Here is a 15,141-nt window from a genome sequence, read left to right on the forward strand (position 1 = left end):
CCTCTGGAAGGGCTGTAGCTCAATGCAAGAGCACATCCTTTCCCTGTGGGAGATCCCAAGGGTCAATCCTCAGCATCTCCAGGCAGGGCCGGGCAGGACCCTTGTCTGAAACCATGGAGAGCCACTGCCACTCGTGAGATGTCCAGAGGGACGCATGTGGTGCTGGGGCCAGTCATTCACCTGTGCACTCACACACACTCACTTTCCCCACTCTCTTCCACATTCAAGACACAAATGCATACTGTGATGTTCCTATATTAATGTATATATGGTAAGTGTTGGTTGTTTAGAAGATACATGGTAAGTGGAGTGAAAGAGGAGGGGGAGTGAATGGGCAGTAGAATGCTAGATGATTGGCTGAGTGTTTAAAATGGCTGAACGTATAAAAGGAAGAGTGAGAGTGGAATCTGGGGGGTGGATGAGGTGAAATTGAGTGGGTTGCTTGGTGGGGTTTAGAGAGTTGTTTGCCAGGAGAGAGTGGAGAAGGAGGGGGGTGGAGTTCGGATTAGTATTGAGTAAAACCATATGCTTATGTGCCTTAAGAAGAAATCTTGTTAATCTTGTTAGCTTTGTTATCTTTAATAAATACTTAATTTGGTTTACCAAAGGCCTGATCCTGGCTGGGGTTTCACAGACCAGAAGGGAGGGTAAGGTAATGACCACGGCTGAAGGGAAACTGTAACAAATGGTGGCAGCGGTGAAGAGAATAACAATACCAGTATTCAGAGTCTCTGGGAATACTAGTATTAGGACGTGACTGGTGGTTGCCTAGTAGGGGGATCTGTTGAGATCTGTGCTAGAGCGGGGAGAAAAACAATAAAAAAGGACAGTCCGGACTGGTGGAGTCCCTGGTGGTGCCTAGTGACAGGCAGTAGCCACGTGCAGGTAGGAACCTGACAGGGAGATCCAGGAAAGGCTGTCACACATACATATATACAAAGAAACACAGCGCAGGAATGCTGGGGGAGAAGATTAAAGCCTCCCCCGTGCAATCTCAATATGAACAAGTTCGCTGCCCACGTTGTTATTAGCCCCTTGGGGGCTGCAATCTTGGCTGGATTGGGAGAATTGGGGGGGGGAAATGTTCCCCTCTCTCCCAGTAGTCTTAATGTGCCCAAGAACACCACAGTCTTTTTCCTGCTACCCCTGCTGATGGCAGGGAAGGGGTGTGTGTGGCTGCCTGGGGCTTGGGGGCTGCAGGGTAGCAGGTGCCCCGCCTGTGGTGTAGACAGTACTGAGCTAGATGAGCTAATGGACTGACTCGTGCAAGCCATTTTGGCAATTCTAAATAAATGCAGCCCTTTAGGGTATTTGGATCCCTTCTCAGCTATTTTCTAAGCAGGCTTTACAATAACCCTGCAAGGTAGGTCAGCATTATTATCCCTCTATTGTGATTGGGCAGAGGGACGAGGCTAGAACTGTTCCCATGGGGAATTTGATCAAGCAGCCAATCCGTGCAGAAAGCAGGGCTGAAGTCCCCGCCCACCCACCAATGTTAAGCGAGTTCAACCTTCCTGGATCCTGCAGCTGATCTCTATGGAAAGTAGCTTGGCCATCCCTATGCTGGGCATTGGCAAAGTCTCTTGAGTTGAGGCTCTGAAGTGCCAGACAACCTACTGGCTGTTGGGTGCTGGGAAAGCATAGCACAAGGGACTTTGACAAGCCATCTGCCAGTCATCTGGTGTCATAATGACATCAGGTGATTGACCTGTGGGTTATTCCACCCACCTGTCCAGGTTGGCCCATAGGGGTGGGGACAGATAATCTGGCCCCCAGGTCAAAAAGGTTTCCCACCCCTGGGTTAGAGTGTCAGACTAGGAATGGAAACACCTACGTTCAAATCTCTGTTCAACTAAGATGCTCACTAGATGAGATTTGAACCATGGACTTCTTCCTTAACAGCCACTATGCTGCAATAGCTCAAGGAACTACTAGCAGACAATCCCATTCGCATAATTGTTGATACAGCAGTATCATTGTGCATGATGCCTTTACAGCAGGAATGGGAAACCTATGGCCCTCTATATGTTGTTGGGACCCCAACTCCCATCAGCCCCAGCCAGCATGGTCGATGGTTAGGGATGATGGGAGCTGTTGTCCATCAACCTCTGGAAGACCACAGGTTCCCCATCCCTGCTTTACAGAGTAACATAAGCAAGTGTGTTTTCTGACCAGCTTGTGTTTTAAATGATTGTTTACAGTCCGCCATTGTTATTGTTGTTCATGATACTGTGAGCAGCCTTGGGTGGGCTATGCTCCCAAAGGCATGATATAAACAAATATAATGAATAAATAAATTACAGGTCTCTGCCCCAAACAGCTTAAAACAACTGATATTTAAAGAGAGGGGAAGGACAAGAGATGGATGTGAGCATGTGCCGTTGAATGTATACTGGCTTCCATTCTAATTGCTGATGAAGAAAGAGGAGTTAAACCTGACTTCATGGGGAACGGGATTTTTGCAATTGTGCTATGTGGGGGGGGGGAATTACTCCTGGGGAAGTTGTAGAATTTCCATCAGGTTGCTAGAAAGAGCTTGTTGGGGATACTTTTCAGGAGAGGAAGTGTAAAATTTGAGCCAGGATCTCTCAGTTTTGCAAATGCTTTTCTGCATCAGGGCTCACCTCGGCAACATGTGAAAGCATAGATAATAACAGAAGTGCCTTTCCAGAGAGACCCAGATCAAAGATTGCATGGAAACTGGGTGGATGGGAATAGAAACAATGAGCAAGTCTCGCATGGGCTTCTCTCCTCTGCCTCTGCTAAAACATGCACAGCTGGAGCTGCAACATCCATGGTTCACTCCACAAGTCCCACTTTGCACATCATAAACTCACTCCCCCTGCTTCTTTATAAAGTTTAGCCCATTTGGGAAAGGAACCTTTGCTGTCTCTGCCTTCATCCCTTCCCCTGTTTCTCAACTGAAGAGTGAAAAAGAGTCTGGGGAATGATCCTTGCACATGTAGGTCACTGTGACGGTTCAGCAGGCAACTGCTTACTTCCTGGTCCTATGTTTCAGCATTGTTGAGAATGTGTGTTCTGTAACATTAATCTGTGACTAAGGCTTTTCAAACTGCCTATTAGTTGGTTCTTGTTCATGTTGGTCATTCCAGTGCATGTCTTGCAAGGGGAGTACAAGGCAGTTGGTTATCTCTGGCAGGATTCCACTGCCCAATTGACTCAGGTCAAGTGTCGTAGTTACTCTAGGCTCAGGTGTGGTGGAACTGTCAGCCCTCCAGATATTGCTAAACTACAACTCCCGTCACCTCTGGCTATTAGCCATTCTTGCTGGGGCTGATAGGAGCTGTAGTTTAGCAACATCTGGAAAGCCAAAGGTTCTCCACACCTGCTCTAGCTGAAGCCATAATGACATAGAAACAAACTGATGTTGCAAGATACATGTATTTGCATCATATACAGGAGCCTTTGCCAATTGATACCCTCCAGATGTTTTGGACTGTGCTGTGCTGGCTGAGGTTGATGGGAGTTGCAGTCTAAAACATCTAGAGGGTACTAGGTTGGCAAAAACTGAGGTAGCTCAAATGGCAGTGACACATCAGCCTCCAAAGTTTCAATTAACAAGGTCAGCTCTATTGTTTGTATAAGTCAGGGCTGCTTCGCAAATTACATTTCTATAGGGCTGCAAGGTTCAGTCAGTTAATCGGCTGGTATTAAGTTAAGCCATTTTTTAATCTATTAAATTGGTGCCCCTGACTGACTGGGAAACATATTTGCCCAGCCACAAAATTTGCTGGGTGTCACACACTCTGTTCTCCCACAGCCTAATCCACCTCACAGAGTTGTTGTGAGGATAACATGGCGGAAGGGGGTATGGCATCCTCATACGCCATTCTGAACTGAATGGATCAAAGGTGAAATAGAAATGTAATAGTTAAACAACACCTCATTTCAATATGTGTGCTTATAAACCCTGCAGTGCCATTTTAGAAAAAGCGTTTGCAACACCACCGCCCCCATTCTCTCTCTCTCTCTCACTCACACACTCACAGAGAGAGAGAGAGAGGCATGTTTCTTCTAAGATGGTACTTGATGCCATCAGGCATAAAAACAAAGAAACTGATGTTTTCCTTTGAAAACTATTGTTTTATGCACATGCAAAGATACAAAGTTTTACTCAATCAATCAGTTAAAACTCATGAGATTAATTAGCTAAAATGTCTTAATCACCAGACAGCCCTAGTTTCTGGGATGCATACCTAAGATTTTTTTTAAAAAGTTTTCTAAAGTAGTAATGTGTAGATGCAACAAACACATATTTGGAAATAAATATATCTCAGGGAAGCACACACATCTCAGGGTAGGGTTGCCAGGTCGGAACTATCCAAAAACCTGAGAAAATGGGGGCGGGCCCTAGTGACGTCATGGGGCGGGCCCTAGTGATGTCACAGGGCGGGCCCTAGTGATGTCATGGGGCGGGCCCTAGTGACATCATTAAACATGATACATTGTATCAACCACAGTTGCTTGGAGCATACCATTAAAAAAAAAATTCTCTGGAGATTAAAATAGAAATCTTATCTAAAATAGGGTGTTCCTAGGTCCATCTGAAGTGACAAGGTCATTCTTTCTCACAAGCTTAGGGTGATGCAAAATGGAAATGGACTGCCTTCAAGTTGATCCCAGATAGGATCTTCATGGTAAGCAGTATTCAGACAGAGGTGGTTTACTATTGCCTTCCTCTGAGTCTGAGAGGCAGTGACTGGCCCAAGGTCACCCAGTGAGCTTCATGGCTGTGTGGAGATTCAAACCCTGGTCTGCCAGGTCACAGTTCAACACTTTTAGGGAACATTTAATCTAGCTTACTTGCTTCTGGCTATACAAAGTACACAATGTCACCTACATATATTTTCAGGGGACTATTTATATACCATTTCATTGTTCTAAAATAATGCAGAGGTGTGTGTTCTCTCTCCCCCACCCCCCATTTAGGACTTGCCTCCTTAAAAGATAAAGAATATGCATATATGTGTATCACTTATGTTTCCTGCCAGTAGCATACTATCGTCATTATCTGTGGGCTCGTGCTGACTGGCCAACAAAGAGGAGTATCCACTGTCCTACTTTCCATTGTCCATTTCACTAGCATTCCCAACATGCCTCCACAAAATTTGTTGTTTTTCTTTGTTATTATGTAGAGGTTTTCCTTCGCTTTTGATGTCAACACTCTTGGGGCTTCCATAGTGCTGGTCACTATACAATAGCTTCTGATACTCTTTAGTGCAGTCTTTACAAAACTCCTTATTATAATTAGCAATACAGAGCTCTTCTGATCTTTTTTCTGTTCCAAATGGTTTTAACGGTGAAAGTCCACAGTGAACAGTGTGTCCTTCCCTGTCCACTTTGGAACCCGTTCCCTCGCTTTCGTGTTATGTCTGGCCCCGAGATCTCCCTCCCCTCCCCCGTCGCTTCTCCCTTTCTCTCTCCGCCCGCCCCCTTTCCCTGGTAATAACGACATGTATGCCCTCCTGCCCACATTCTAGCAACCGGGAATGTGCCAAGCGCCGCAGCAGGCAGCTGCTGCCACCCACTCGCCTTGCCTTGCCTTGCCCTGCCCCCTTGCCTTGCCCTGCCCCCTCACGCAATGCAACGGACCCCCACCCCGGAATCCTGCGCCCCCTCCTCTTTCCCTTGGGAAAAAGGGGTGAGCCGGCGAGGAAGGGGGCTCTCTTTCAGCCTCCCCCCTTCAATTCAGGGCTCCCAAAGGCTCCCGGTCTCCTCTCCCCGCCCGCCAAGCCCCCGATCGGGGGGCAAGGCTGGCATCGGCCGGCCTCCCTTCCCTTCCCCTCGCCTGCTGGTCCCCGGCCGGCCCGTGCGGTGCCTGGGGTGCGCGCCTCCGCCGCCTGCGATGCAGCCACTTGCGGCTGTCAACCTCTCACTCAGCCTCTCCCTGCCGATTGCAGCTCTCACACACTCACACGCACCCGCTCTCACACACACGGTGCCGGGAGGGAGTGCGGCGGCACAGTCAGGGCTCCCAAAGGCTCCCGGTCTCCTCTCTCCACCCGCCAAGCCCCCGATCGGGGGGGGTAAGGCTGGCATCGGCCGGCCAGCCAGCAAGCTACCCACGCCACCCTCCCAGAGCATGCTGCTCGGAGAAGCTGCAGCTGCAGCTCCCGCTCGGACTATAGCAGCAGCACGGGCTGCCTCGCTCAGTGTGTGGGCACGCGCGCACACGCGGTGGCAGCTCCGGGCGTGAGTGTTCACCCGCCAGCTTCGCCGAGTCCGGCTCCACCTGTCTGACTGTGCCGCCGCGCTCCCTCCCGGCGCCGTGTGTGTGAGAGCGGGTGCGTGTGAGTGTGTGAGAGCTGCAATCGGCAGGAAGGGGCTGAGCGAGAGGTTGACAGCCGCAAGTGGCTGCATCGCAGGCGGCGGAGGCGCGCACCCCAGGCACCGCACGGGCCGGCCGGGGACCAGCAGGCGAGGGGAAGGGAAGGGAGGCCGGCCGATGCCAGCCTTGCCCCCCCTCGATCGGGGGCTTGGTGGGCGGGGAGAGGAGACCGGAAGCCTTTGAGAGCCCTGACTGTGCCGCCGCGCTCCCTCCCGGCGCCGTGTGTGTGAGAGCGGGTGCGTGTGAGTGTGTGAGAGCTGCAATCGGCAGGGAGGGGCTGAGCGAGAGGTTGACAGCCGCAAGTGGCTGCATCGCAGGCGGCAGAGGCGCTCACCCCAGGCACCGCACGGGCCGGCCGGGGACCAGCAGGCGAGGGGAAGGGAAGGGAGGCCGGCCGATGCCAGCCTTGCCCCCCCTCAATCGGGGGCTTGGCGGGCGGGGAGAGGAGACCGGGAGCCTTTGGGAGCCCTGAATTGAAGGGGGGAGGCTGAAAGAGAGCCCCCTTCCTCACCAGCTCACCCCTTTTTCCCAAGGGAAAGAGGAGGGGGCACAGGATTCCGGGGTGGGGGTCCGTTGCATTGCGCGAGGGGGCAGGGCAAGGCAAGGCAAGGCGAGTGGGTGGCAGCAGCTGCCTGCTGCGGCGCTTGGCACATTCCCGGTTGCTAGAATGTGGGCAGGAGGGCATACATGTCGTTATTACCAGGGAAAGGGGGCGGGCGGAGAGAGAAAGGGAGAAGCGACGGGGGAGGGGAGGGAGATCTCGGGGCCAGACATAACACGAAAGCGAGGAAACGGGTTCCAAAGTGGACAGGGCTAAATCAAGGCAGCCTCACCTTGAACAGTTTCCTGTGCATTTGGGCTCCGCTAGCCGAAGCAATTGGGGTCTCTGAATCCAGGCGAGAGTCGCTGCCTTCTCTCCACCGGGCGAGCAAGCTCTGCGGGGCTGCTAAGCTTGAGCTGCCACCGGAAAGAGTTCTTTTCCTTTCCGGAGCAGGGGAACTGGCTCCGGGCCTAAGGAGGAGCCAGCCCAGCCTGGCCTCCACAGCCACCGCCTCTTCACGCATGCGTGGCTGAGGGGGCCGCTACAAAGCCGGAGATCCACCAGTTTGACTTACATATGGCCGGAGGCCGGAGACGGCCCCATTTTCCCTGAGACTCTGGCAGAAAACCGGAGACCTGGCAACCGTATCTCAGGGTGTATGTTAGTAACGTGTGGCCTATATGCTTCCCCCCAATGCCCTTTTTTCCCGCGTATTGGAAATTCTCCTGGCAAGAACAGTTTCAATCAGCTGTGAAATGGAAGATTGCTAATATTTACATTTGTATACCTCCCTTCCCCAAGTGAGCCCAGGGTGGTGTACACTTTGGTGTGCGTTAGTACATGTTAATCTCACAACAACCCTCTGAGATAAGTTAGACTGAGTGAGAGTGATTTGCCCAAGCTCACCCTGAAAGCTTCATGATGGAGTAGATTTGAACCTGAGGCTGTACAACTAAGTATAGAGGGAGCCACATAATCAATTATGGTTCTCTGATTAATGTTATTGGTGTGATGTGCAGATTCAAGTCCTAGAGAGACTGTATCATAGAAAAACTAGACATTTCTGGTAACTTCCAAGTTCAAGGGGTTTCATCTACTTACTTCTGTCCTGAAGCAAGTGTTATCAATTAGTTGCCGAGGAGATAATTGGGATGACACAAGGAGAGGAATTATAACTTCAGAAAGAGAACAGGCTCCGGGAAAATAAGAACCCCTGAGGATAAGATTGCTGTCTTTCACAATAATGCTTCCCATTCATACTAATTAGCAAAGAGACCCCATAGACCATACAGAACCTCTGCAGAAGTTGCTTCAACAGCATAGGTTTTATATCTGAGCTCTCTCCTTAAAGTGCCAGTCATTGCTTTAAAAAGCATTTTTGTAGGCAGTTTTGACTAATGTACACATTTTTGCAAGCAATGTATCCTACTATAATGCACCAATACATTCCTTTTGTGCACAATTTCCCCTATTATATGCAGTTTTGTAAACGTTGCTTGTAAACTGCATCGCAACATTCCGATAAGTGCGAATTTTGAGGAATGGCTGTGTTTCAGTTCTCCTATTGTTGCCGAAAATGGGAATTTGATAATTTTGGCTTTAAATGTGAACTGAATCAGATTTCTCCACCATCCCCAGTTACACCTGATGCATAGGATTCTGGGGCTCTAACTGAGAAATGTAAGGCAGAAGTGGGGAACCTCAGGCCCAGGAACCCCGTGCAGGCCCCCAGGCCTCTGTCTGGTCCTCAGAACTCACTGTAAGCCACACCCACATCCCACACCACGCCCCTTACTGGCCCTGCTCCGCACCTTCTTTGAGTACTTTTACCTGGCTGGAATGTGTCCTTGAACTGTGATAGTGCCTCTTGGTTGCCTGGATGAAGGATGGAGAGATGTCTCTATGTGGGGTGTGTGAGTGTGTAGAAACCTCTGACTTGTGTGGCTCAAATGTAGCCTACTGTGCCAAGGTAAGAGCCACATCTGTTGCTCCACCAGCTTTAGCCTGTGGCCCCATCCACCACTGGCATTTGGCTCCCGAAAGATTCCCTATGAGAGAATGTGGCCCTTCGGCTGAAAAAGGTTCCTCACCCCTGCTTTATGGTCTGAAGCTAAGACCTACTAGGGACTCGGAGTGCTTAGCCCTGAACGCCTTCTTCAACACATAAAAGGGAAGAGGGGTGTGTAGCAGCAGCCCCTGTGATCTACATAGTTTGTGGTCTCTGACCTCAGTATAGATCCTAGGATCCTGGCCTTCTGCTGTTGCCTGGATTTTAACTGACCCATGTAGCCTACTTTCTGCTTGGGCTGGGTTGCGGGCAGCTGGCTGCACTGAGCCAGGAGTCATGGGACAAGCTGGTAGTCAGGACCAAAGGGCAGACCAAAAGGCAGGACCGAGGGGGAAGCTAGAATTCAGGACTAAAGAACTATCAAGGATACAGGAACACAACAGAGCTTAGGAATACCTCATTGCTCCACAAGGTTTAGGGGAACTACTGGACCCAGCTTTGCTATTTGATAAGTCATTTTGACTTAGCAGATGCCAAATGATGTAGGGATGTTGGAGAACTCCAATGAGAAAAGAAATGGGAGTGGAAACTGCCAATATCTGCTTATTTGTCACATGCCTGGAATGGAAATCAACCCAGTGAATACAATCAGTATTCACTCTTGTTGCTTTCAGTCTGCAAAAGATACATAATTGATTACGTCATCCCCCCCCCAACTTGCTTTGCACTGAAATGAATAGGGTGGAATAACATAATTTACGTAATTAGTTATGTTAAGTCACAGAACTTCACCAGAGCAGACAATGGGATGAATAAAGTAGTTTTTGGCAAAGATGAACTGCATCAGAATGGAAACAGTGTGGTATGTGATGAATGCAGGGCAAAACGGAAAACAATGCCTTATTACAAATGAGCCAGGAATAGTGTAAATAGAGCATAATGTACCTCACTACCAATTGGAATTTCAGCTACTAAGGAATTCAAGTCATACTTGGACTGCCCTGCTTAGATGAAGGAATCTGCAGGAATATCAAAGGAAGCTTCAGCTGCTTCAGAAAGATTAGTGAAATATTCCAGGCACCTCCTGCACATCTCTAAGTTGCCACCTAATTTTATCTAAAGTGAAATTTGAGACAAACATGGCAGGTCCTTCTCAAACAAGGCAGCTCTAGCAATTTCAAGCAACAGAAGCTGAATTTCAGCAAGATTCGCAAAATTACTCAGAGAGGTTGCACAAGTCCTGCTTACCGTATTGCGGCTGATCTCTAATTGTGTAGATGATTGCAGAATCACTGACCCCGGGCATCTCAGCTTGCAGAATTTTGTTGGTGATTTGCAGCATCCCTCCCTCTGGGACCCACACCATCGAGCTGGCAACTAGCCGTGGCAGCCCATCACTCTGCAAAGAGGACAGAAGACAACTCAAGTAATTAAATGATCCATAAATCTTGATTGATAGGAAACAAATTTCAAAGAGAAGAAGGCCGGTCATTTTAGCTAGTATTAGATGTTAAACTGAAATCCTCAACCAGCTGTAAACCGCCCAGAGAGCTTCGGCTATGGGGCGGTATACAAATACTATAAATAAATAAATAATAAAACCAGCTAACAGCTTTTTGTCTCCAATTGCTTTTTAAAAATGTGTTTTTAAATTTGTATATTTGTTTTTAATTGTCGCAAACCGCCCAGAGAGCTTCTGCTATGGGGCGGTATACAAATGCAATAAATAAATAATTAATTCTTCCTCACTGTCTGTAAGGCACTGGTGGGGAACCTTTTTCCACTCAGGGGCTGCATTTCCTTCTCTGCAACCTTTTGAGGGCCACATGCCGGTGGTGTGTGAGACTAAAGGAAAAGCGGCTGGAACAACAAATGTAAAGTTAACCTTTGAACAATAAGCTAGTAATTTCTCCACGCACTCACACACTCCCCTGTACCTTCTCTTCAGACAAGAAGGAACCATTACTGGAGTTCAAGGCCACATTCCAGCTAGGCAAAGCTGGGCCAGTGAGGGGCGTGGCCTGGGCAGAGCGGGGTTGGCTGAGAGGTTCTGAGGGTCACAGAGAGATATAAAAGGCCACATTTGGACTCTGGGCTTGACCTTCCCATCCCTTGCATTAAAACATTTATTTTATTTTTATTTTATCGAAGTGTTACAGTTCACATTTTCATAAAAATATATCAAGAAGAGATGCAACAACAAATTTATAATAGCATCAGTAAAAGCATCCATCATTTAAAAAAACATCAGTAAATACTGGTTGGTAAAAAGAGATATTCGTATTGCGAAGGCCTGCCTAAACAATACTGAAATTGATCCCACAAAATTGGGGAAGACGTCGCACTGGAAACCTCAGCCAGAACTGTAACCAGAATGGTAGCATCCAAATGGCTGCAGAGTCAATCAATGTAAACCTCAAAATGATGGGCCAAACTGTCAGCGCAGGCCTCGAGGCCCGTCCCCACCAGCAAGTGAGACCAGATTTTGGATGACCCATTAGGAGACTTGAGCTGGAGGTTCAGGAGCAGAGCCCAACCACTTTACTTATCAGATGATAATATCAGGAGGAACTACTCAGGGATCTCTTTGGGATCCAACATGCCCGCTCATTAAAACAGGTGAAGTCTATATTAACAGTATGCTGAAACATTTTCTTTTGCTGAAGAATCCACTGTGCTAAGAGTAATGTAACAGACATTTCATAGGGAGCAGACCTCTTGAATAGTATCAGAATTATTACGAGGGAGAAATCAAAGAGACTTGATATGCTTTGAAGTCCTATAAACATTTAAAAAGCCAAGGAATCTACAGAGACAGACAGACAGACAGAAATAAATAAAGCCAAGGAGTTTTTAGAGTGGCCCTGACTTACCTTTATTCCAACTGTACTTGTTAAAAGGTAAATAGTGTCTGTTTCAGTCTTCACCAACCTGGTGCCCTTCAATTCTTTTGGACTACAACTCCTATCAGCCCTAGCCAGCATGCTCTCTGGGACTGGAGGAAGCTTTAATCCAAAACATCCGGAGGCTACCAGGTTAGCGAAGGCTGCCCTATTTTGCAGTACCTGCTTGTGATCAATCATTGCTGCCTGCCCTATTTTGCCTTTTGATGGGATTTTAGAGATGCTTTAAAAAAATGTTACAGTAAGAAACCAAAATTGCTGTCCTTTAGATTTCACCCTCCCCTTCTTTCCCAGGCCTGAGAAGGGTTCGGATGCAGCCAGTGGTGAAGGGGGAGGGAGTTCCCCTTCCCACTGCTCCCTGCCAGCAGCTCCTTCTGCCTCTCTCCCCCTGGATGGAGGGTATGGGTCCTTGTCACATTCCCACCTGCTGTTATCCTGCCTTTAGCAGAGGAAGGCACATTTTATCAGTCACACACTCTATAGCAATGCTGCTATTAGGGACTTTGCCTTATTCACCCCAGCCTTTGCTATAAACAACCAGGCACACAGGCAAGCCTCAACCCCCTTGTGTATCTCTCTGTCTCTAAAAGATCACAGACCTGGATTGATCCCCTGTTACCTGTTAATGTTACTCTCTAAGGTAAACTCTGCTGCCACTATGCTATACTGCTTCCACCTTTGTTTATATTTTGCCAATCCTTGCATTCTTTGTGCCAGCTGGCCAAGAACTAGGCAGGTCTTTAGAAACTATCAGATTTATTTAACAGAAGATACAAATAAAACAAGAATACTTTCAACTCAGTTTCTGAAGTGTGTGGTTACAAATTGTTGTTCGTTCATATAAAATATACTAAGTTCCTTAACTGCTATAAGCACATCCTGCCTCGCTACCCACTGCTAACCACCCTTCAAATCCACTGCCTCCCAGTTTCCAGCCCTATCCCTCTCAAATCTGTGCCCTATCTGACAACTGCCAGTTTCTCAAATATAAACCACCGTCAGCCAATCACACACAGTATTCATCAACATTTCATCTCACTCCCTTCTCCTCCCTTTACTAACACTTACCAGTCACAGTCTTCTCCCACTCATGTTCCTCTTTCTTTAACGTTCCTTTCCCCATCCAGCACTATGGAACTCTGGATGTTCTCCTTACCTTGGCCTGCAGTTAAAATGGCTAACTCCTAAAGCCTTATGGGGAATTCTTCCCCTTGACATCTTCCTTGTTAGCTTGCTAGCAAGCAGTTAAATCTTGGATGTTCTTTCATCACTGTGACTTGGTAATTTTTATAACACAGCTGTACCAGCTCACAGTAATTTTGCACCTTCTTATCAGTGGAAGGGGCCTGGTTCCATCAAGGCCGTAAAACTCCTTGCTTTGTTATGGGAAACCAAGAGGAGGCCCCAGGTGCTGTGAGAACATTGTTTTTTCATCCCTTTGATGAAAAAAGTTAATTGGTTAATTGTCTCCAGCTGGGAGGGAATTTTCCTCCATAAGAGGAGGCTCAGAACTCTGGGTTGGTGTCCCACTTCGGAACACCACCTTGCCTATGGTGATGTTCTGTTGTGGCTCCATTTACATCTTGACTTGCAATTCCCTGAGGGGAAGAAGGCTATTCAGTGGGAGATCCTATGCTCTTGTAAGTATAGCTAAGGCAGATAGCTTTGTTATTTTTATTTGTGCCAAGAAACTTTTTCCTTTACCTTTGTTACTAAATACCTTACCCGTTTGGGTGTATGGTTTTAGGATTCAATTTGCTGCTACAAATTATTTGTGTGTACCTTTTTGTTTTGTAACCTTTTTATGCTTTTCTTATTTTCTTTTTAATAAACTTTAATTACTTTGAATCAATGTGTGTTTATTCCAGAGAAAGGGGTCAGTTCCTAAATTCAGTCCTTGCCATTTGACCACAACTACCATGTAACAAAGGAACGTTTTTACCTAAGACTTCAGAAGAGGCCAGGAGTGTATCTAGGCTCTGGTCCTGAGAGGCTCAGGTGTTTAAGTGGGCTCTGGGGTTCCCTTTGCCCCAGAGTAGCTAACCAGTTGAAGGGTGGTGGCAGTACTACCTTGCAGGGTTGGTGTTGACGTGCACAACCTTGGCAAACCAGGATTTGCTGGGATCAATTGCCCAAGGTCGGGGATTGACTCCTAGGACAGTGAGAGCAGACAGGGAAGAGCTCCCCGCTTTCACTACATGTTGGCAGCATTTGGGACCGAAAAGGACTGAACCTATCTCTGGGTAAACATACTCTTAAAAAGGTACATTTTGGAAAAATTGGAAATTGTTTAGTTAAAGGTTTCTGGCACAAAGGTTTATTATTTTTGTAAAGTCAGGATGTCTACGAGATCTAAGCAAAGGAAGGCGTTAGATCAGATTACTGCTGAAAGTAGTGATGAGGAACAAACAGATTTGTTACCTCAAGGCGATTTCGAAGCAGCAGGAGGCAGCGCTGAGGTGCCACCGTTACAAACAGTTACTCCGGAGGGAGAACTGGCGTCGTCACCCGTACAGAGTCGACGAAGTATGGAGAGTCAAGCCAGCCAGAACGGGGGGGTGCCACCCATGGATATGTGGGCTGAAATGCATAACTTCTTTTCGAAACAAATGGCGCTTATGACTACTCTTGTGCAACAACAGCAAGCGTACGCCCCACCGAGCCAAGGACTGAGGTCTGGAAGAGTGTGCTTGGGTGGAGCTGATCCAGCAGACTTTCCATTTTACCAAGCGGGAGAGGATATTTCAGAATTCTTTTTAATCTTTGAGCAAGCGTGTTTGGACCAGTCATTAGATAAAAAATACTGGATGAAAATCCTACGCACTCAAGGAAAGGGAGAATTAAGAAGTTTAATGTGCAAACTCCCTCGAGCGTTAGCCGATGATTACGAGAACTTTGTAAAGTTGGCAACCGCGCTATTCGCTCTATCTACTAGAGCGTGTTACCAAAAGTTTGAGACTTTGCAGAAAAAGCCAAAAGAAACGTTCTCAGCATTAAGCGCCCGTACTGCTCAAGCAATGGATTTGTGGATTGCAGCTGCGAAAGCTACTTGCGAGCAGTTAAGGACAGTGTATACTCTTGAGAAATTTTACAAGATGCTGCTGAAAGAGCTTACAGCTGCTGTGAGAGGAAAAAAACCAAAGAGCATCCAGGAAGCAGGACATCATGCTGACGAACTTCACTCCTTTCAGGATAAAGATGAATCGCCTAAGGCTTATGTTAAAAAGCCAGGAAACTTCAAAGGTAGCCAGCAGGCAGGAGGAGGAAATGAATGGAAGAAAAAAACGTGGCCACCTGTAGTCAAGTCGGAGGAGAGAGGAGAGAGCTCCGCTTCTGCTGC

At 47.7% G+C, this 15,141-nt stretch overlaps 1 protein-coding gene across 5 annotated transcripts in view; it reads right to left on the minus strand.

The window, feature by feature from the left end:
• The window catches only part of FRAS1 (Fraser extracellular matrix complex subunit 1), a 416,443-nt gene that overhangs the window by 114,809 nt on the left and 286,493 nt on the right, over positions 1-15,141 (minus strand). For all 5 annotated transcript variants that reach the window (XM_061583287.1, XM_061583284.1, XM_061583285.1 and 2 more), the window contains one exon: positions 10,147-10,297. In XM_061583287.1, the coding sequence (XP_061439271.1) occupies positions 10,147-10,297 (151 nt within the window). The remainder of the gene's footprint in view (positions 1-10,146; positions 10,298-15,141) is intronic.

Source organism: Rhineura floridana, chromosome 9 (genome assembly GCF_030035675.1).
Source record: "Rhineura floridana isolate rRhiFlo1 chromosome 9, rRhiFlo1.hap2, whole genome shotgun sequence".
Classification (NCBI taxonomy): Eukaryota; Metazoa; Chordata; class Lepidosauria; order Squamata; family Rhineuridae; genus Rhineura; species Rhineura floridana.